The 23546-nt window shown below is 33.5% G+C and overlaps 2 protein-coding genes across 2 annotated transcripts in view; both read right to left on the bottom strand.

Moving 5' to 3' along the window:
• Positions 1–11430, bottom strand: part of LOC105622344 (anoctamin-8-like) — a 19928-nt gene extending 8498 nt beyond the window's left edge. Inside the window, exons 1-5 of the mRNA XM_012203762.1 lie at positions 11205–11430; positions 3015–3100; positions 741–901; positions 360–636; positions 50–238 (exon numbers count right to left, since the gene is read on the bottom strand). Of these exons, the coding sequence (XP_012059152.1) occupies positions 50–238; positions 360–636; positions 741–901; positions 3015–3100; positions 11205–11430 (939 nt within the window). The remainder of the gene's footprint in view (positions 1–49; positions 239–359; positions 637–740; positions 902–3014; positions 3101–11204) is intronic.
• A 1594-nt stretch (positions 11431–13024) lies between these two features.
• Positions 13025–23546, bottom strand: part of LOC105622343 — a 17166-nt gene continuing 6644 nt past the window's right edge. Inside the window, exons 2-10 of the mRNA XM_012203761.1 lie at positions 22928–23275; positions 22197–22586; positions 19679–21567; positions 19023–19284; positions 18078–18743; positions 17185–17655; positions 16302–16769; positions 14983–15594; positions 13025–14464 (exon numbers count right to left, since the gene is read on the bottom strand). Coding sequence (XP_012059151.1) covers positions 13025–14464; positions 14983–15594; positions 16302–16769; positions 17185–17655; positions 18078–18743; positions 19023–19284; positions 19679–21567; positions 22197–22586; positions 22928–23275 — 6546 coding nt within the window. The remainder of the gene's footprint in view (positions 14465–14982; positions 15595–16301; positions 16770–17184; positions 17656–18077; positions 18744–19022; positions 19285–19678; positions 21568–22196; positions 22587–22927; positions 23276–23546) is intronic.

The raw sequence follows: 23546 nt of genomic DNA, 5'->3' as shown, positions 1-23546 counted from the left end.
TATATATATATATATATATATATATATATATATATATATATATACATACCCAATATATGACACCTACTGCAGCTGGAACGATCAAAGCGGTGGTGTAATGGCCAAGCCAGGCAAAGTACATGGTGATTTTCACCCCGAAATATTTACAAATATCGTCCAATGGTTGGGGGCTGAGGAACGCGCGGACCCAGCTCCGTTGCAGTTTCTCTAACGCGGGTAATTCGTGAAGAGGGAAGACCTAATGAAAGCACATATCGTGTCACAGAAGTTTCCCTTTGATGAGACGAGATTCAAGGAATCTTATTTCATCGAAGAAGATGTGAACTTGGTATGACAAAACTAATATACATATATCACACCTGAGAAATAATACCAGATGAAATGCACTTTGGGATAATTGCTTGACCCTCCACCATCTTAAGACCGGCTAAACTATGAAGATCTTGAGGACCGGCCCTCAAAGTGTTTAATAAATGCAGTACTAGGGACTGCCTTTCCTGGGTAGTAAAGAATCGGACCTCGTCGTCGCTGCCCTCGAAGCAGTTGGCCTCGGAGCCGACGAACTCCTTGAATCCTCCGCCGAATTCTTGCCTAAGGGACTTTGGAAGATGTACTTCCTCGGCGGCCTTGAGCAGACTATGAGCCGATAAAGTTATCTATGTGGCTGTTCTTAATCATGCATTGCACACTTGATTTTTCAAAGTATGTATCTTTTACTTTATCGAGAATTGAATATTTACACGTTAAATGGTGCCGTAATGTAAAACCCGTAACTGTCCGACGAGGCGTGATGTCGCACGTGAACTACTAGCCCTGGGGTTCCAGCCCGGAGCCGACCTAAAAGCCACATCAAGGTCTCGTCGTTTGCCCCATTAGGGAACATCATGACTACATCGCATTCCTAAAAAAGTCAAATTATTGGAGCTTTTTGTGTAGTTTACGTAACAGAAAATGTGATTGAATTTACAACGTCTACTTTTCTATATAATCTCTTTATCTACCTATGTATAGATAGATCTATATATATTAGATGTAAAAAGAAATCCATTATTTTTGAAATTGAATGGAACAATAATGGATTTCTTTTTCTACACCTAATATATATAGATATGTATCGATATACTTTAATACGAATATATAATAATAAATTAAAAACAATTTAAATACGATATTTTATAAAAATAATTCGTACAAATTTGAAAAATAATTTTTATTTTACATCTATATCGGTAATTGTTAAAGATTGCAAAGAAAAAGTTTTGAAAGAGCATAGTCAAGTTTATTCGACTACCATAAATCCATTCAATACACTCCCCGAGGAATAGTTCAATAATCTTACATGTTGTTTCATGAAATATTGATGATTTCCAACACGACCGAAAAAAAGTAACTCGTAAGTTTAGTGCTGTGATCAAGTAGTTACGTGCATTACTAGGTCAACAGTATTATCGGAGTATCGTTGTACCCGAATTGGCAATACCAAACTATACCAGTTGGATTTCAGCCAATTTATTCTGATTCTCGAGCGTTAAGACTAGATGTAGAGATCATTGCGAGTAAAATAAAATCGATATTATATTTAGGGAAAAAAATAGTTAAATATACATATATATAACTAAATAATCCTACATATATATTGATTATTCCTGCATTATACAAGAAAATACTTATATCATTATTCTTGATTTACTCTTTATCACAATACATTTTAATAATACTGTTCCAATAATTTCCTTTCTTCCTTTCTCTTTTTTTTTCTATAAATTTGCTCAATTCAAAATTCTGAATAGAAAATGCAGTTTTTCAATCCAATTGTATTCAATTGAATCTAATTGAATCCAATTGAATTCGAAAAAAATTTTTCGCTATTTGAAATACGCATTTGGATAAATAAAATTTCAGTTTATTTTAATTCTCGTTTACTAAATGGTTAAAATCGTTATAAGTGAACAATATTTCATAACTAACATATTCACTACAGATAAATTCACTTCACATCGTGCTAACACGACAAAAATCGAATCCGCAATTCAAGACGGATTAGTAGAAGAACAAACAAAATGATATAGAATCAACAATGTTATAAAAAGAGTAAACATCGCAATACACGTAAAGCTATTCAGTATCCACTAATAGCTTGGTTAACATATATGATCGATATTATTACAGAGTGTTTAATTCGATGATTCAATTCAAAGGAAACGAATTGAAGAATAAAATTCAGGCTTAGTATTTTTATTAGTTATATATGTCAATGTGTTTCTTTTGTCAGATTAGATTGTCACAGTGATATTATTCAACCACGCTGTATAGATGTAATGATTGATGAAGATAGTCACGTATACGAGGAAAAAATAGACATACTTGAGTACCTCTCGCTAATGGCATCACACAGACACTAACGTTATTGCTGTGACCACGGCAGTCAAGTGTTAAAAGGATATTATACAAACGATATTGCATTACCAGAACCAACTAACATTGTCTTTCAGTATAAAGTATTCGCATATTAAACTCATATAGAATAATTCATATAGAATGATCGATGAAACGTAGCGTATACCTTGTTCTTTTAACGTTTGAAATAATTGATCTGTATAAACATTTTTGTTACATCAAAATTACTGTGATACGATATATATTTCGAATCTTGGACGGAATTTGTAAATTTCTGAAATAATCGAAATTAAAATATTATGTGCAGCAAAACGTTTGCTAACTAATATTTCGTTAAATTTGATGTCAAATAATATTTCAAGTCAAATTCCATATTCACAAGAACATCTTTATTAAGTTATTTAATCTAAGCATTACTTTCAACCAACAAGTTATGAAGTTTTACATTGCTAGTGTGATGTCGACTGAAAGATACGAATTTCGAGACTTCCATTCGCGAAATTGAATTATCCACGACGTTGAGCGAATATTTAACAGTTTTATCCTTCCTTATCTTTTATATCTATAAAAATAACTTTCGACTTTCTATTTAATTTAAAAATACTTTAAGTACATACCTGAGTAGGAACCTTTTGTATCCATAGGCGGCGGGGGGTCATTAAATGGCCTGTACATGGTATTTTTCGTCTTAAAAGACGGGATGCTATAAACAAAGACATATTCATAATCAATGAGATCGTTAAATTTATATCAGACATATCGTCAATTCATATCATGTTTAAATTAAGAATTAAAAAACTTAGGAAAGAATGAAAGTCTTCATTTCAAGTCTTGATATATGTACAGTTTTTGCAAAATTTAATTTTATTCTCGATTATTTATTGACATGACACGTGTGTAACTTCGTTTATTGATTCTCTTTTTAATCGGCATATGTCGCCTTAACTTCATGTGGGTGTCTATTCTTTTTTTAAATCGATTTTCAAATTATTTAGATGGAACCTCGACTTTACTCGAGAAAATAAATTTATGCATATTGTAACATTTAACGATGATTCCTTATATAGATCATCTGTATGTTTTTGTGTTGAAAATTTTACAAATTATTATAATAAAAATCGCAATCACGCGTATATTTCTAATGGAAAAGAGGGCATCGATTTCTTTTTCTTCGTGTAAAGTTCTCAAGTACTATAAATATAAATTTAGATTTTCATCATTAGTATTTTTTCCTTTGTTATGTTTTTTAAGAAACTACAATATATATGTTGCTAATGGAAAAATAAAAAGTGATAATTTATAGTACTTGAGAATTTTTTTTATTATTTTTTACATAAAACAAATACAATTTATATAATATATGGAAGAAAAAATATGGTTTTAGATATTCAGTCTATTATTTTGATAATTTAACGATAGTATTCGTTATTCCGATTTTGTATACTTTGTAAAGAGTAACTGACGTCAGTTAATTTCAGTCGTAGTTTGATTTCTCTCTTGTTTGCAGAAAGGAACAGAGAAACAATTAAACTACAGTTAAAGTCAATTGATGTGGTAAGAATCGGTTTCTCCAGACACGTGTAACGAAAACCGGGTAGTAAATTATACGCCTTGCAAAGGATGCGCCATTAATCTCGCATACACGAAAACGTGTAATGACTAAAAATTCCTCGACAAGATAAAGTATGTGCGATTACTTTGAGCGGAGTCGAAGGTATCTAGTGTAGGCGTGAAGAAGGACATCCATCTATGTCAACCGCAAAACTTTAAAGCTCTCATCGAGATATACTGTCGTTAAACGTCAGTAAATTTTGAGTATGCAAAAACTAGAATTTTATAGGAAAAGATGAAGTATTTGTGATCTTTTTTTACAAAATTTTATACAACATTAGACATTTAATGTTCAGTTTCCATTTGTCTTATTTTTTATCTAAATAATTAGAAATTTTTATTATTGTTCAATTAATGTGACCAATTAGTTAGGTATTTAATTAGTAAGTTATACTATAACCGTATGATGCGAAGAAATAATCAATTGTATCTACAATTTCAAAGAATTATTAAATAAAGTACTTTAAAATGAATTAAATAATATACAAAGTTTTGCATAAAATGTATAAAATAGTAATATATATAAAATAGTATATATATATATATATATGTATTACTTTCTAATTATTTTTATTAAATTTCTTGAATATATACAAGGATTCTTTTTCAAAATTTTGATTTTACAATGAGCAATATTGTAATAATAAATATAAACTTGAAATTGTTGTTCTATAAAATTATTATTTTTGGAACTTCTCCAATAATGTAAGGACAATGTAGTGTAAATGATGGCAAAGTTCCAACGGTAGTCAAGTTAGAAGGATTGCTAATGCAAGCGCATACCTGAGTTATTCAGTATTTTGTACCCTGTTATCTCATAGAACAGGAATATAATTTGAATTATGATTTTCACGATTTCCACGTGCAATATTCCACGTGCGATATTATCAAAGCAATTAGGTTATAGTATTTCATATAAGAGATCTCTTTATAGATCAATTTTCATTTCTTTATTTTTTGTATTTATATTCTTGTATGCAATTAAAAAACCAGTATTAAAGTTTAGATAGATTTAGATAGATGAAAAAAAGAAAATTTAGCGTATGACATAATTTAAGCGCAAATATTGACTCTTCTTTCACTATGACGAGATAGATAATTCATGTGCAAATATTGGTTTTTCTCGTCCCTTATAAACCCCAAAACTATTCAGTCTATTCAAAATATCTTGAAAGAGAGAGAGAAGGAGGGAGAGAGAGAGAGAGAGAAATATTCTCGAAACACATTATGTAATACGAAATATTATGTAATACGAAAGAAGAAATTATTCACAAAATATTTTTATTTTTCACAAATAAATTATATATGTATATATGTATATTTTTTAATAAAATGTAAAGTAAGTTTTTTAGTAAAATGTGAAGTAAAATGTTTTATACAAGAAATAAATTAATACATTCTGTCAGTTTTATTACTCTCTTAATTATTAATGCTCCAATGCGCCTCAACTGCACGCGTTCGCGCGGAAACTATTTAAATAATTAATAACTAGCGAGCCATAAGGTCAGAAATTTGCACCTCTGAAATCTATAGAATATACGCCGTGGTTAAGCTGCTTCGGAGGGTCCCCATTCCGAATCCCTTCGGATGAACCGTTGCTGAAATGCTATACCTATACTACTGCATCTCATTTCAGTAGGGGATGAAAATGGAGAGAGAGAGAATCCCTCTTACGTCACAGCGTACGTACAGATGTATATATCTATACTTTCGCGCGGGGTGTACGCTATCTACATCTCCTGGACGGTGCTGCACAAAACGCAGACATGACTACCTCAAACGAGAAATCTTTCCATTAAAGACACCGTTTAACATTGTTGATGCACGCATTACAGACATCATATTTAAAGAAAATATTATTTTACGCGGCAATTATGTCAGACATATGTAAATTTTAAAAAAATTTAGATTTTATTAATACACATATATTTTACAATATATAAACTCTTTTTATATTTGATAAAATCTCTTTCTCTCTTTTTATGCTTATACTATATGTACTATTTATTGATTTCTTTAGAACTAGAACATTAATCCTTCTTTAGCAAAAAATATATTAATCTATTTTATTTTTTATTTTTAATTTGAAATTTAAATATTTCTACAAAATTAGAAAACGTAAATATATATATAAATATAATATTATATTTTCAAGTAGCTAATAGAATTTTAATTTTAATTTAATTACTAAAATACAAAATATTTCAAAATTACTGTTTTTTTATCATCTATAAATTTTTTTTATCACTTTAAAGAGAAATTCTCTTTTAATTCTCGCTTATAAAAAAATCGTATTGTCTCATCACAGTACCTAGCAGCATGTCTCACATTTTTCCGCAATTTGTGCGGAAATCATTTCACGTATAATTGCACGAAATCATCGGAAGATTGTTTGTCTTCAATTTACGCAATATATATTGCACAGTATAATCCTTTCGAGAAAAATTAACAGGAAACTACTACTAACGTTGATTGAGATCAATTTTATTTGCGTTTTTTAATTCAAATAACATTTTTAATTACTTTTTTCTTATTAAAATTTTTAATAAAATTTATATATTTTGCAAGTATATCACAGGCAAGTCTTCTATTCTTGAAATCGATGAAGCACCCCTACGAATAACCATTTGTGTGCCACACAAATACTTTTTTACTCGAGTAGTCATGCTTCATCGACTTGGTATACCCAGAATGAGATCAATGCACTTTGTTTACACTTGCAGTCCGATGACATCGAACAGTGAAAAACTTGAAGGCGTTCCAGTGCATCTATAAAACTATAAAAGCTTTTTCATGTTGCGCTTTCTTGAGGAAAAAGCTTTGCAAATAGTTGCAATAGAATTATGTTAAAACGTATGAGTAGAATAGAATTATTTTTAGATATCTTTCTCTTCTTTTCACTCTATCATATTAGATAGTTAATCTAGTTATCACTCTTATATTAAAATCGCCTTGAATATATAAATCTTCATGTTAAAAATTTTATCCTTAATTTTTATATACATATTTTAAATTTAAAAGTTAAAATCTTTTTTTAGAAAAATTAAAAATAATCTAAGTAGAATTATATGTTCTTCATATTAGCTCTTTTAAAATAGCTTATTAAAATTAAATTTATTATATTCCATCTACATTTGGCTTGTTTTATACGTTCTTTAAAAAATAAAATAAAGTTTTTATTAAAGCAAAAATAGTTAATATTATATAAAGATTTGAAGTAAAAAAATTAAAATACAAAATGAAGTCAATTTAAAATGTCATAAAACTTTTTATAATAAAATATTAATGCAATCATTATATAACGTGATTTTATTAAAGTAATGAGGTTTTAATTAAAGTTTTTCCAAGAAAAAATGCGAAAGAATCTATCTATTAAACTATATTAATATCATTTTGCATTAAAGCATTTTACGATCGTATTATATGACTAATGAAGCCAAATAAAAATCGATTACATTACGATATATATATTATAATTTTCTTATTCAAAATATATTATACAAGCTATAAATTCTTTTTGCAATTTCTTAACGGTGTAGGTTACCGTGTACTTCAACGGAATATACGCTATGTAAACTTTTTCTTTACTTCTTTTACTGATAGAGATGATTTAACTTAGTTGTCCATCAAAAATTTCCTCTTTCATGAAGTTTTTCAGAATAGCAAGAAGAAATTTATAACATCGAAAAAAAATGTATAAGATTAAGAAAAAATAGGATTTTATATTATATAATGCAAATCTCAATTAAATTTGAAAAAAATATTAAATTAATATGAAAGAATTCGTTAGATAATCATTTATAGATAAAAAGTAACATCTTGAATAATGAGATTTTCACCCATCGTTACAAATTCTTTGTAACCGCAGATATCAAACGAAAAACTATATTCACTAAAATTTGCATTGAAATCGTGACACCGTTTCGTCATTTTAAACCCACGTACGTTGTTTCAAATCGACAATCAGTGAATAACACACAATGCAAATAATGCACAGAGTGTCACATCATTCGATTCAATGTGCAATTGTGATGTGATCAAAAACAGGTCGAGTAGCCGTATTCAAGTAGCAGATTGGGACCAGCATTAACAAATGCTAAGCGTTCTTCTTCGCTTTGTGTCTTTTGAGAATTGGACTTTCTAAGAACTCCGGCGATTCTTCAAACTTTTTTAACTTTGTCATTGCCGGAGTTGTCTCCTTTTAATATCCGAAATTAGACAACTCGAAGAACGCAGTATAGAAATTTATCTCATCTAAAATTTTCCTTTGAATTGGAATTAATTAAACCGCGCCAAATTTAAGTTTACGATTAATATTTAAATTAAATAATATTGAAAAAATAAAAATATGTATATAAAACTAGGCAGAATGTAATTCATCCATTTACATTAGGCAAATTTCGTGTCACGTGCCAAATGAATTCAGGTTAATGTTGTTTTCGCATTGCCCAGCTAATCTCATGTGAATTTTATACTAATCAAATTTGTTAATAAATGTTCTTAGGACTTTGATAAAACCGAAAATTTCGCGATTGTTAAAGTAGCTAAATTAATGATCTTCATTGTTTTTCTATCTAAAATAGTACGTTACGTAACTTTGACATTTATCGTATCCAAAATATGATATTGTAAATGTTTTCAATGCCTTAAATATTTCCGGAGACTGAGAATTTTTTTAAGCAAATTTAATTTCTGTAATTAAATTTGTTTAAAGATATTCATGAGTGTTTGTAAATAAATATCCGAGACATCTTTACTCTCTAAATTTGAATTAATGGATAGTCACTAATTACTTAGTGGCATACTTGGCACTGATAATCAGTGAAATTCGACTAAAAAAGGAAGAATATTATAACTAAAATACTGATATTCGCGTTAATTTCGATCTTTTTGCAATATCGGCTTAACGATGTAGTTATCGTACACTTCAATGAAATACAACGCTATATAAACTTCTTCTTTACTTCTTTAACGGATAGGGATGATTTAACTTAGTTGTCCATCAGAAATTTCCTCTTTCATAAAGTTTTTCAGAACAGCAAGAAGAAATTTAAGTTTACGAATACCATAATCATTGAATTTAAGCACTATAACAAGGTTAATTAGATCACATAATAACGATTAGCTGGATTAGGAACCTCACATTTTTTTTTTTTCATTTATTCACTGATTACCAGTGGCATACTTGGCACTGACATCAGTGATTATCCACTGATTCAGATTTAGAGAGTACTACGTACAAAAATAAAAAAAACACAAAAACAATTCGTTATGTAAGAATGGGTATATTTTTACATTTATCACAATTTATTTTTGCTTTGTACGCAATTTCCGAATTTATTTCTATGTAAACTAAAAATTTTGTGGTAATTAACTTTATACGTTAGTTTTTTTTATTAAATATATTTAATTTGAAGTTTAATATGTATTAATATTATAATTGAATTGTACGTATCAATTATTTTGTAGATATCTAGTGAACTATTTTTATTAAACATACATACATGTAACACATATTGCATTCAGCCCACGTGCGAAGGATTCTTACGTAACTTCAGTGGGCGCATAAAGTATGTCAAATGTTAAAACGAGCAAGGCATAGAAGTGAGATTTGGCCACAAAAGTGCAGCATTTCGTCGATTACAGCTATTTTTATATAATACAAGACTGACCATCCATATTAGATAAGTCAATTGCTTATGAAATACTTAAAAATCTTATATTACGAAGTCTTCCATCATTTATAAGAAAATATTTTTCAATTTGTTCTTGATTAAAATATTTTAAATTTATTTCTGTTATTATTTATTACATAGCGAAGAAGGAAGTAATAATTATTTTTCTTATTATTAATAATAATTAATTCATTATTCCCTCTCTCCTATTTAATGATTTATTAATAGTAATATATTTTAATAGTAATATATATTATATTATTGTATGAAATTTATTATCAATACGCAAGCGTCCATTTTATAAATTTATGACATGTTTTAGAGAGATTTGTCTTATTTTTATAATTTTGGAAGAAATGAAAAAAAATATAATAATTTTACATTTGACATTGATTTACCATTATACACGTGTATAACAGGAAATTCAAATTTCGTGACAGGTATGTTATGTATTGGGAAGAAGATGCTATCGATTAAACATGAAATAATTTCTATTTCATGTTTTATCACGCGAAAGGATCTCGATGTATCCGCTATATATTTATATCAACCCGCATAAATGCCATAACAGCAACCATTTCGAAAGTGTAACTGCAACATGGCGGTCTAGAAACATTGAGGTCATCAAAAGGAATCAACATAACATAAAACATGTTTTTTTTTTAAAGATATTTATCATCATACATCGAACGCGATGTCATTTTGTTGTATCGCCGCATGGAAACCGCATGAATCATCTCCCCCAAAAATTTATGTATTATTTATGAGTCTCGTCATGTACATCAGATACATCAATAGAATTAATCCAGCATACCAAATATATCCATGAAACCATTGAAACGCAAAGATATGAAAGTAATCGCATGAATGTATGTTTATGTGTTGCTTAATAATTAACGTTAATAATTAATACTACGTCAACGTATGAGTCAAATTAAAATACGTACAATGAATACTAATATACCTACATATAAAAACGTTCGTATTCTGAAATGTCTGGGTACTTTTCTAGGAGAGCTTAATAATAAATTCAGTGCAGCAAGTGAGATTCGATCTGTAGGATTTAAATTTATCTATGATATCTATCTCTTAACCTAATTGCAATATTGAATGCGACACGCATACGCGATCGAGAGACATGGTATCATAACTTGTAAATCAGTATTCAAGTAGAACACAAATCATCAAAATAACTCCAAAACGATCACTAAAAAGTCACTTTTCAATTTTACGATTTATTTTATCGTAATTTGTTGTTCTGCTTGGATATTAATACATTGATTTACTTTTCTACGATTACTTCATTAAACGAGGCCAGGAAACGGATCGGAGAATGTTCCACTTATCAGGCTGCATTATGGGGAAGGAAGATCGATCCTGATATCCGTGCACCAGAAAGTCAAAAGGAATTCGGGGCTAAGTATCCGCAGCAATGAATGATTGCGCGAGGTTTTGTAAGTGATGATGATACGAGGAACGCGATGATATTGCGAAGGGACGAAGAAGTGATGCCTGACTCACCCTTATCAAGGGTCTCTCGGGCCGCGTGTATGACCTTTCTGCGACGGAGACCGTCGCCCGCTAGGGCGCTCGTCATCGCGCTGGTGAAGGTCGTGCCGGTGCTAGTCGCCGATGACGCGGTCCTAACATCGTCGCCGTTCGCGCACTCGTTCGTCGTGGTGGCGGCAGTCGACGCGCGATGATGGTGGTCGAGGAGATTGATCGAGGACCCCTCGCCGCCTGGCATAATGTCCCGGACTGCCAGGGACCGTAGTCCTTAGCCGGAGGACTCTTGCGCCTCAACTGGACTGTGACTTCTCTCACTACGTCGTTCTCGTCCGCCCTCTCCCTCTTTGCCTCTCTCTTACCCTCATACCCACGGTTTCGTTGCACCCACCTCTCTTCACGGCCTCGTCACTCCTCACCCTTCACCGCCTATCGTGCCACCTAGCCGCTTGCACGATCACAACGAGGGGTGAGATCCCTACAAGCATCCCCCATCGTATTTCCGGTACCGGAATACTACCCCTCCGTGACGTAGCACCATCTATATGAGGGAGGTTGAACTTTGCCGATCGATGGCGATATAAGGATAGGTTTTAACCGAGGCGCGAGATGAAACTTGTTTTAAGAGTAAGAAAAAGTTACTAGAAACGGCAACGTAAAATCTAAACCTTTAAATTAATTCACTTATAAATTTTACGAAAAAAAACTTTTTAATATATCTGTACTTAAAGGAATTTATAAAAAATTTATATCTCTCTTTTTCGGATGAAGATTAAATAAGTAAAAGGGCTAAAATATCTTGCATTCGGATTTGCTTAGGAAAATGAGGAAGAAACAAAAAAATGCTTTTGTTTTCTTGCGTTTATGTATCTTTATTAAAATACTCACACGCTTAACTTACACGTATACTACACAAGTATGTAGTTAAATTAAATAGACTTAGCTCCCTACACATTACTCGCACAGGTCGAGCTTCCGCGCTTCGATCTCGCTGGAAGGACGCCGGCACACGCTCGACGCCCTTTTTATAAGCACGCGTCGCGACAGACGATCGATTTGCCGTCGGCGACGCAGAATTTCCCAGAAGGGGACATCTCTTTTCACTACCGATATCACGTTGGTATTTTGCTTTTAATCCTCCGACACATATAATTTGTCGCGACATCTTGAATGATAAAATATCTCCCAGCAATAAAATATCTTCTTTAAATGAAGGCCTGGAGAGGAGAATATTGATCATTCCTTATGTGTAAAACTTGGTGATCAATTCACTATTCTACTATTGCGCCATAATTTAGCTGGTCAATTAATTTATTAATTTATCTTTTATGACGTAAAATGAGATTTTTTGTTCATGATTTGATGTGTAATTAAAAGATTTTGTGTATTTCTATGTACGAGAAGCAATCTGAGAAAATATAAAAATACAATTGTAGTTTTGGGCATTGATGAACATGACGACTTTTGGAAATTCGATTTGTTAATACGATATATTTCTATTAATAAATAAAAGTTATGCAAAAAGTGCGAAAATTAACACTTTTCTGTCCGATAAAGTTCAATTGAATTATTCAATTTTCAGTTTTTTATTTCGTTCTTCGAAGCTTTCAGAGCTATTTAAAATCAATATGTAAGAAGTAAAGATTATCATTTGCAAACATATTAATATAGAAAATGTTGCTAAATTATTCAATATCTTTTACTGTTTTTCGACAATAATAGATATTCAATAAACAATTCTCGAAACTTCTGCTTGCCATTTACATTTTTTATCTTTTAACGATCGGACAGGAAAGTGCTAAGAATAATCCCACAACCGAATTATCGAATTTTCCTCATCTCATCATAGCATCATCCATCTTGGGCCTTGTCATTACACATCGACCTCTATAACAAATCTCTGTCATGTGAGACACTTTCGTTGTGGTCGAAGTTTTTAAGACCTTGCCCAGCATTGTAGAGTTCGTCCTAAATATGTTATCCATTTGTCTACTTAATGTTTTCGTGGTCGTCGTGGAAGGTTCTGTTATTAAGGTCTCTTCAGACAATATCGCCGTGTTCGTGGTCGTGTCTGGAATCAATGTGATCGTTTCGAAATTAATAGCGTTCTCCTTTGTCGTTTCTTGTATTTCTTTAGGTTTTATCTCATTCTCTTCAACCTCAACACGTTGCGTCGCATAAATATCCTGTGGAGAGTTAGTCGTGGCGGCTTTTCGATCGATCTCTTTACTTTCTTTCATACTCGCGTGGGCCAAAGCAGTACTATTTGTGTTATAATTATCTATCTCACTTTTAGCTTCGATCACTTTCGCGATCTCCTCATTCTCCTCGGCATTTTTCATGCTGTCGAAGATAGCCTTCACGTAATCGGAGAGTGTTCTCACAGTGCTCTCGCCCTCGTTTCGCGTAACGATGCCTGGGATAGGCGTCGTGGTATATGAATTCATCGTAGTTTGTGACCTATCGAAATCCACCAGATATCTTACTTCGCTCCATTCGGTTTTATGATTCTTCGGGTGCGCCTCGTTATCTTCGTTTTCTTGTCTCTTTAACGTCATTATATGTTCCTTCTCTTTACTGATGGCACTCAATTTTTTATCTTCCTTTGGAAAGCCAGTCAATTTCGTTGTGCTATCCTCGTTTTTTTTCGAGATTCCTAATCCATCGGGATAATTTGATGGTAGGTTATATCTTTGATTAAATATTTCGACGTTTTCCAAATTATTTTCGCTTTTGTCTTCCTGAGAATTCTTGTATTTTTTTGGCTTAACTTCTTTTTGCGCTTCAGTAGTTATCGCTTCGTAGGACTCATCTTTTGATTCGTTTAAATTTTCAGTTACTGTTGTAACGCGTTCTTCATCAATATTCGCTATCAGCGTCGTATCGATCGGTGTGTAATTCTCTTTCAAGGTTGTAACTTGACCATCATCAGAAAAAACGTACGGAGTCGTCATTGGTGTTGATATCGTCCAATCAGGTATTTCGGTAGTAATCGAAGTGATACGAGTCGGAATGGAGACTTCATCATTCTTCAACATCTTTTCCAGAAAATCCTGAAGAAGCGATTTTTTGGTCGATTCTGCGGCTGTCGTGCTACTTATGGTAACAGTTGTTGCAATCGGCTGAGCGGTGGTGAACCGCGAGTCATGAATCGGATTGTACTTGTATTGATCTTGAACCAGACTGTTCACCGCAGAATTGTAGTGCTGAGATTCGGCGGTAACGAAATCGTCCATGAGAGGTCTTACGCGCACGCGAACTTTTCTTTTCCGAGTCTGAAAAATAAATTTTTTATTTATTCTACATTGTCTTCTGCAGAATAGAATATCACAAGAAAGGCTCTCAGTCTTCAGATAATTTAAAGAACTCCGTACTAATTATATTGGATCCTGGTGAAATGAATTAGTTTTTAAATATAATGCTTGTAATGTGGTGAAGAAGAATGTCATAGATAAAAGACTCAATAATGTTTCGAACTATGGTATATCAAAAGTGTTCTGCGAGCACAAGTTTTACCTTGATACATCATAACTCTAAAACTATCGATTATTGAGCCTTATATTTGTAACATCTTTTGTTCACTTGTTCACTATTATAAGCTGTGAAAATTAATTCAATTTATCGGGATTCAATTTTCCATTTAATTAGTGCGAGACTATAATTAGTCCTTTTAATGCTACATTCAAATTCAATATTGTTTACATGTTATTTGTTTGACAACGTTAATTATTTATTTTGCAAAAATATTAGATTGTTCTATACTTTTATTTTAGAATATTTTAGAACATTTTACCTTTCTACCGGGAAGAGAATCAGATTTTATCACTCTCGCATTGTCATCCGTCTGTTTCGTAAAGTTTTCATTTTGATCGCTCGAATCCTGCGATTCTGGCAATGTTTCCTTATCGCTTTGAGGTTGATCCTGAAGTATTGTTGTTGCTAAATTCGTCACTGTCGTAACGTTCAATTTCTCCGTGTGATCCTGCGCGTTCGTTTTCCATCCGAAACCATCCATCATTGTGTCTGTATTGTCAGCATCGTTTAGATGTTTCTGATAGTCCGAGGAAACGACCATCGTTACCGATGATACCTCTGGTCCAGCCGTAATAATCTCAGGCGCGTTTTTATTCTCCTGATCATTATCGGTTTTGCTTCGGCCTCTTTTCGATTCATCAATCACGCGATTCGAGGCGAAGCTCGGCTGGAACGATGTCTTCGACAGCTTCGTGGACCACTGACTTTCGGCGCCGTAAATGTCACTGGTGGACTGCGCGTTCGCATCCGGATTTGAGTGGCTATACTTCTTCGGTGAAATACTAGCCAGCTGGGTCTGATCGTATTCTTCACGTTGTGACACTTGTTCCGGCAGATTACCGAAGTTTAGAACAAATTCTTGAGGCGGATACTAGAAACATACACATTACATTTAAGCAAGCTTAAAGGAGTGAGATCACTGAAAGAAGTGTTAATTTTAAGATATTAAAATGTTTTATTTTTTATTCTATTTTTTAAACACTTAAAGATGTTTTAGTTTTAAATATTTCTTTTTATAGTGATATATCTCGTAGAAAAATATTGGTAATAATAATTTAGCCAAATATTTATAGCAATAGCTTAACACGCTTTCATAATTGTTCCTTTACTTTAAAAGTGATACAACTCAGAAAACGTAATTTTCGAATTATTATCATTAAATTAAGTAAATATTGTATCAATTATCAAAAGTAAACTATCTTAATTTCATAGAAAATTATCAAAAAGTATAATTTTTAATTGTTGCTACTAAAAAAGTATAATTTTTAAAAGAAGTCGTTCAAAATCATCATAATTTAAAAAGGGTTGTAAAACGAAAATGATATTTGATCATATTAAGTATATATTCTTTTGTCGATATTATTAGTTAATAATTTTTTCAGTCAAGTTGAAAAATAATTTTTTCCCTTTTTTAGGAAACTATTTTTTTAACTGTGTCACGTTTGAAGTAAAGAAACGATATTCTAAATTACAAATGAGAAAAAAGTTTCTTCCTTCCTTTTCGTAACTTTTCTTTATTATATCTATTTATTCTAGTATTTATTCTTTCACAACGCGATCCCGAAAGAATTTACTTACGTTTTCGCTGTTTTCCTCGTAAAATTGTGTCGGTCTATTTTGATTTGGCACAAATTGCGGCGCGATGTCGAAATTGTCTTCGTAGAGAGGTTGCTGTCCGCTCGCTGTCACCGGCAGCTGTTGTGACGTTATTCGGGGGTAGTTTTCATCTAGCGGTAATTCATTGTTTGCCTCGAGGCCGGATTCCGTGGTTGTCGTAATACGTTTCTTCCCTGGCCGGCGAATTCTTCCTCGTGATCTCGTCGACTTTGGCTCATCCGGTCTTGTTTTCGATTTTGTAGTATATATAACATTGTCTGGTATCGTCGTCGCAACAGGTACAGTTTCCGTCGAAGTGCTCGTTGTTGTCGTCGTGAATATTTTCGTGGTTGGACGACGATTTGTGGTTTGGTATTTTGGACGATTTTTTAAAATGTGTGACGGACTCGATTCCACCGCCGTCTCATCATTGGAAAGGAAGTGCTGTATCTATGGCACATTTATTAGTTTTTATTTTTGTTTTTATTTTTCAAGCTTTTTAGAAAATTGATTTTAAACATTTTCTGCGTTATACAATACATTGAAGGAATGATTGATGGAGGAGCATTACATGAAAATTTCATTTTTAGATTTCTTGTGAAAAACACTTTTTGGACAATATATTAAGAGAATTGAAAAATTTTAAATATCGAAGATTGAGGGATTATATAAATAAAAATATACTTTTAAAAACTGCTAGTTGGGACAAAGGTTATATTATTACAGCAAATATTTTTTAATTACTATAATTTCTTCTTAAAATACGAAAATTCTTGGAAATAGTACAGAAAAAATTGTTGTTTAAAGATTTATTTATTTTTCTATGTAAAATTGTTTCTTTTTTCTATTATTTTGTGGAACGTACCTCGGACAAAGCGGGTCTGTATGTAATGGGTGCTTGGAATCTGGTATCCACTGGATGCACTGGATGCACCGGTTGAAAGTTCGGTGGCCTTATGAATCCGTAATCGAGATCCTCCTCTACTGTTCGAGCTGTCGTGGTTGTTGTCGTCGATGGCGGTATAGTTGTGGCGACCAGTTTTTGCTGCTGTGTCGAGTGTATCTTTATGTACTCGTTACCCTCGGTTTGTACCTGCGACCCGTGACTTTGCGGACGCACGCGTGTCCTCGTCCTCGATCCATCGCGATGCCGATGACCGGTATTACGACCGGAATCATTGTTCACAGCGCTGAAACGTACGTACTCATCTTGAGAACCGCGGGGTCGCGTTTGAATCGCGGAGTCGTGATGTGGAGTGCGACTGCCTCCTAGACGAGCTCGAACTCGTTGACGTATTATTACGGGCGCTGGAGTGGTTGTGCTAGTCGTGGTGATCTGGAACAGAAATAATTATAACGATATTTTTTAACTTTGCACGTTAAAAAATCATAAATATATATAAAGAATATATATAAAGAAAGTAAAGTATATAAATCTTATAGAGAGTATTTCTGAATATTTATATAAATGCATGTAGTATTTATATAAATGTTAAAAAATTTATTATAATATATCAGTTATATATTTCAGTTAATGAAGTTTAAATTTGTATAGTAAAATTTTATTTTCTGCGGAACATTTCTGTAATATTTTATTATTTTTATGTATTAATAGTATAAAATCTTTAATTAGAATTATATGTAGAAATTATAATCGTATTATATTGCTGGTGAAATTTCATTACATAAAACTGTCTTTAAAACATATAATTAAATACTTGTATAACATTAAAATAATATTATTTTGATTATACATACTTCCATAAACGACGTCTCTGTCGAGGGAATCTGTAATTCGTAATCCTCCTGTTTGTTTTGTTGAAGTGGAACAAAAATCGGTGATGCATTTGGATCAGTTTCTATCGCTGCACTCTCGAGCTTGCCGGCATTATAATCTGGTTGAGTTTGCATCTCATAAATCGGAGAATATCGATGTTCCTCGCTAGACGTTATTTGTGGGTCTACTGTCGTGGCCAGATTATAGTTGGTCTCTTCCTGGTAACGCGGATATTCTTTGGGTCTCTGGGAAATCATTTGGTCCGAATTCTCGTTTTCGATTTGATAATTGAATCCGTTCACCGGAGTCTTTTCGAGTCCCGATGGCTGGAAGTTATCATTCTGATCGTATACTGCGTCTTGTTGCTGATAGCGCGTTTCTTGAGGGCTGTTTTGACTCCTGGAATAATCATCGGATACTAAAGGCGTGCTGTGCTGGACTTCGCGCAATGGCGGATAATTCTCGGTCTGCATGGGAGCAGTTGGATAATTCTCCGGATAATTATTCATCCCTGACAAAGGAGTTTCTTTCTGCTGGAAACCAGAAGGTCCGCTCGGCGGCGAGTACGTGTCGGGAGATACATTACTCTGCGAATCTCTTTGAGAATAGTTCTCGAAGTTAGCTATTTGAATGTTGTGATTTTGAACCTGGACAAATTTAAGAAACAATATTTACATAAATAACAACCCATGTAGCAAGCTAACATCATTTGTTGTCATCTTGACGTTAAAATTACATTTTATTATAAATAATATAGGTAATAATAATTATAAAAAATATAATTCCTTATCATAATTAATTACCATATAATGATAATCACAAATATCAAACATTTTTTCTGTGTATCTGAAAATATGGAATTTTCACGTTTTCTTTCTTTCAAAATCTTGATGACGAATAAAAAATAAATGAGATTAAAAAAGTACCGCGGACTGGGAATTCGCTCTATCTCGACTTCTGAACTTTTGCGTTCTGGATATTGGTCTTCTGTGTTCTGTGTTTGCATTATATTTCTGTGTAGTCTCCGGCGTTTTCGACTTCGTTGGTTCATAGGAGGAATCGTGGTAATCTTCCGTTGTAGTCGTAAATCTAGACTTGGATCGATTATATGTTGGTCTTCGGGTTGGTCTTTCCGTTCTATTACCAGGTGCTTGAGTCGTTCTAGCTCTTGTAGGTACAATTCTGCTTCTATCCATGATCAGATATAATTCTAATATATTAACGTCCCACTGACATTCACGATTGAAAAATTTTTACGCTCTACTTAAATTTAAACCATCAATTTCGATAAAATAGCATAAGAATTTTATGTGGAAAAATTTTATATTATTCTAACACGATATAAATTATGACACGTATGTACTTAAAAATCAATAAGAAAACTTTGAAGAACATTACAGAAACTTGAATTATTATTAAACATGAATTATATATTAAATTGTGACTAATATGAATATCTATTTCAAAACTTTAAATAAAAAGATATTTTATATAATAAAATTATATTAAAATTATATTAAAATTATATTAAAAAATTGTTACATAAATAATAAAGTAATATTATGAAAAAAATTACACTCACCTTCCTCGTGGCCTATAAGTTGTGGAGCTTATACGTGTAGTCGTTGTTGGCGTCGTAGTGGTGGTCGTTGTCGCTGGTGGTGTCGAAGCAATAGGAAGATTCCTCTCTTGCTTGTCTAACAAAGAATTTACCAAACCCGGTAAATGCGGAGAGATTGGTGGTAATTCGGCTGGTAAATTGTATTGTGTTGGTCCTACTGGCCCTCTGACGTCATTGGCATCGTACGATTCACCTAGATTGGACTGGGAATGATATTGCTCAGCGATGTATTTCTGAGGTTCTCTTTGCTGTTGGCCCAGCTCTTGATTGATGAGCGCTAATTGGGCTGCCAGATCCTGCTCTTTTGTAGAGGGATCGTGTGAACTTACTGACCTGTCCTGGAAATTTGGTGTACTAGAATAGATTACTTCCTGTCTATAGCTAGGTGTCGTATCGACTTTCGGAGGCTGAGTAGTAAGTTTGGTAGATTCTTGTTCATAATAATGCTTCGGCTTTGTTTTCGTGGTTGATTGTTCGTCATAGTATGCTGTGCTGACAGGAGACGGCTTATTGTCGTAATATTGTCTGAATCGAAACTTTGAACTTGAAGACGGTGTTGAATAAGCGGATTCGTATTTAGGACTGCTAGATTCCGGGGAAAAATTTTGAGTGATCGAGGAATCGTAGGATGCGGTGGTAGCGATGGTTCCGCTTTGATCAACGTCACTGTAAGAATTCGGCTGGATTAACGGCGTCGGATTGAAATTCTGTTCCTCCTGAGTATTCGATTCCGAGGATGTTTCCGATAAGTTGTTGATAACGACAGAACCAATGTGCGGCGCTGGGAAAGGTATTTTAGAATAACCTGGGGGCGGTTCGAAGCTTAACGGAGCGACGAAGAAAGGCAGTTTGTCGACTTTGCGTTCTACCCTGTTGTGATCGATCGATGACAAGTAGGGAAGATCGAACTTTGCATAACCATAAGGAGGATCCAGGTTTGATGGACCCACGAATACCTGCGGGCTATTGGAACTGATGTTCTCCAAAACGGCAATGGTTTTTGCATCTTTTAAAATCTTTAAGACATCAGTAACCTTGACGGTATCTAATCTGGATGTGGAACTGCCCATGTAAACAGAGAGGGGTGGCTGATTAGGCGATGGTGTGGTAGTAACCTCATGATGATTTGACTGTTCCTGATATTGATTGACTCGTGGACGTTGCCTGCCGCGAATCTTTTTGATCCTGGTGCCATCCGTAAGATGCTGGCGACGTGGCTGCTCACGGATTAAGGCTTGGGATTGGGTGTTTTGGAAACTTGGACTGTTGGCCCGTAATTGCTCCTCCTGTTGACTTTCCAGAATTCTCTGCTGCTCCAACTCTAACTTCTGTTTCTCTTCGCGTTGTCTGGCTTCCTCTTCGCGGCGTTTCTCCTCCTTGATGCGAAGTTCAGAAAGTCGTCGTCGTTCGAGCTCTTCCTGTCTCTGTTTTTCTCTAGCATCACGAATTCGATCCAATTCTCGTTGCCTCGCCATTTCCTCCAGCCTTTCCAATTCTTTTCGTTTCTTGTCGGCCTCTTTTTGTCGCAACAGTTCTTGCTCTCTTTGAAGAGCCTCTTGTTGCAATCGTGTTTTCCGTTCGAGCGCTTTCTGCTCCTCGTTCAATCTAGTGAACTCTTTTGCGCGTTCCTCCTTTAGGAACTGCGCTGTCTCTTGGTGTTCCTTCTGAATTTGCTGCAATACTTGCCGCGCGAAGGCTTCTTGATCGGGCGAAAGAGAAGTTTGATCGATACTTGCTTGGTTCTCTCGTTGAGAATGCTGTTGACGAACAGGATATTGTTTCCTTCCGCGACCCTTTTTCGATTGACCTCTTTGCGCTAATGTTTCCGCCGGGACATATACTAGTTGAATCTACAAGATATTACATTTACTGCTATGAAAATGTACGTATCTTCAATTCTGATTTATCGATCTTTTATTTTTTATAAAAATGTTATTTCTAATATAAGACTATTGAATATTTTAATAAAAATCAAAGATCTAATGATATCTTTTTCTTGGTATACTTATAAAATATTCATTTAACATATATTTTACAGTATGGTAAAAATATTGACACAATTAACTTTTGTTTTTGTTGCATTATCAAATATTAATTGTATATTGAATTATTGTTATTATTATATATATGTATTATTGTTACAGATAATAACTATTAAAATTATGTATAATAAGGATTATAAATGATAAAATTTAAGATAAAAATCAAACTTTGTTACTTATTTCTTTGTAAAATCTAATATTTGCTTACATCAGTCATTATCGTAAGTTCCGCTTTTGTGTTTAAGAAATCAGATCAAATTCATGATTTTATTTGTGTGTTAGTTCCGGTTTCGCTTGGTTGATACATGAATCTTGAATATTCTTTACATGCTCTGATTCTGTTTCTCTGATTTAATCTAACATCGTAGAGATAAGAATTGCTCAATGTTTGTTAATTTGTCGGAAAGAAAGTTACGTGAGAATTTTATTGTACGAACCTCTTCCTCCTCATCGCCCATGCTTCCAATCAGAGAAGGTTGCGGTAATCCTTGCCCTTTCAAACGTTTTCCATCTGATCTGTGACTTCCCGATTTCGTTACATAAGTTTGCGGTCCTATTTGCACGTTCTCTACATTTTCGTAATTTTGATTGTGTTGCAGTGTAACTTGACTCTGAACGGGCAAGTTTGACATTTCTTGATTCTGATAGGCTTGTCCCGGTCTTTGAAAGTTCTGGGGAGGATGTACTGGCGGAAGTGCCTCTGAAGCTGGTTGCGGGGGTATCAGAGCTTCAGACTCTAATTCAGGTGCCGATGGCAAATTACCTAAGGAACTCGGTAGTTTCTCATCTTCGGTGTTACTATAATCGCCGGGCGGAAACGGTTGAGTCTGTAAATAAATGTAAAATTAGCTGAGGGAAATAAAGGAAACCAGTTTAATTACATACAATTTTTAAACCTTGCTATATATAAACTTAATGTATTATAATATCTGTATCATATATATTTAAACAATACATTTAAATATGTGTTTTTTATATAAAAATTTTTTGCTAAAATATTTATTTTTTTCCATATAAATATGGCTTCAATCTTTTAAAAAAATATATTAATATTTATAAAGGAAGCTGTATAAAAAAACAAATTCTTCAATGTTTATGTAATGAAATTTTTTATAAAAAATAAATTTAAAAGTATCTTGCATTCTCTCTACATTAAAACTAATCTTACTTGAAGAAGTTGTTGCTGAGCTTTGAGTTGTTGTTGCAACAAAAGGAGCTTTTGAATACTCTCTTGCGTTTTTTGCAGCTGAATCAGCTGTTCCTGGTATTGCTGTTGCAAAGCGGGCGGTAACGAGATCGTTTGAATTGGATTCGGTAAATGCGTGCTACTAGAAAAAAGTCCGCTTTCCGCGTTGTTTCGCTGCAATTGAGCGGATGCAGTCCCTGGATTAGCCAGCGGAATCCATTCGCTGTTAGATATTTGTCGTGACCATCGTTCAGCCGCGCATTCATCGAATCCGCCTAACAACGTTAGGACGATGAATACCGCGGTCGATGTGAAGCACCTTCGAACAATCTAAAACCAACGATTAATTGATCACGGAGTAATTAACTTTGGCGACGATACGTATACACACATACACACACACACACACACACACACACACCCACACACACACACACACACACACACACACACACACACACACACACACACACACACACACACACACACACACACACACACACACACTACTACGTAACGTACGTTAACGTAACGGTTAACGTTAACGTTCTTACGTTAAGTTACTTTAAGTTAAGTTTAACGTTAAGTTTAGTAAAGTAAG

This window comes from Atta cephalotes (assembly GCF_000143395.1).
Source record: "Atta cephalotes unplaced genomic scaffold scaffold00043, whole genome shotgun sequence".
Taxonomy (NCBI): domain Eukaryota; kingdom Metazoa; phylum Arthropoda; class Insecta; order Hymenoptera; family Formicidae; genus Atta; species Atta cephalotes.
The sequence above is the reverse complement of the archived record's forward strand: the minus strand, read 5'-3'. Positions and strand labels throughout refer to the sequence as shown.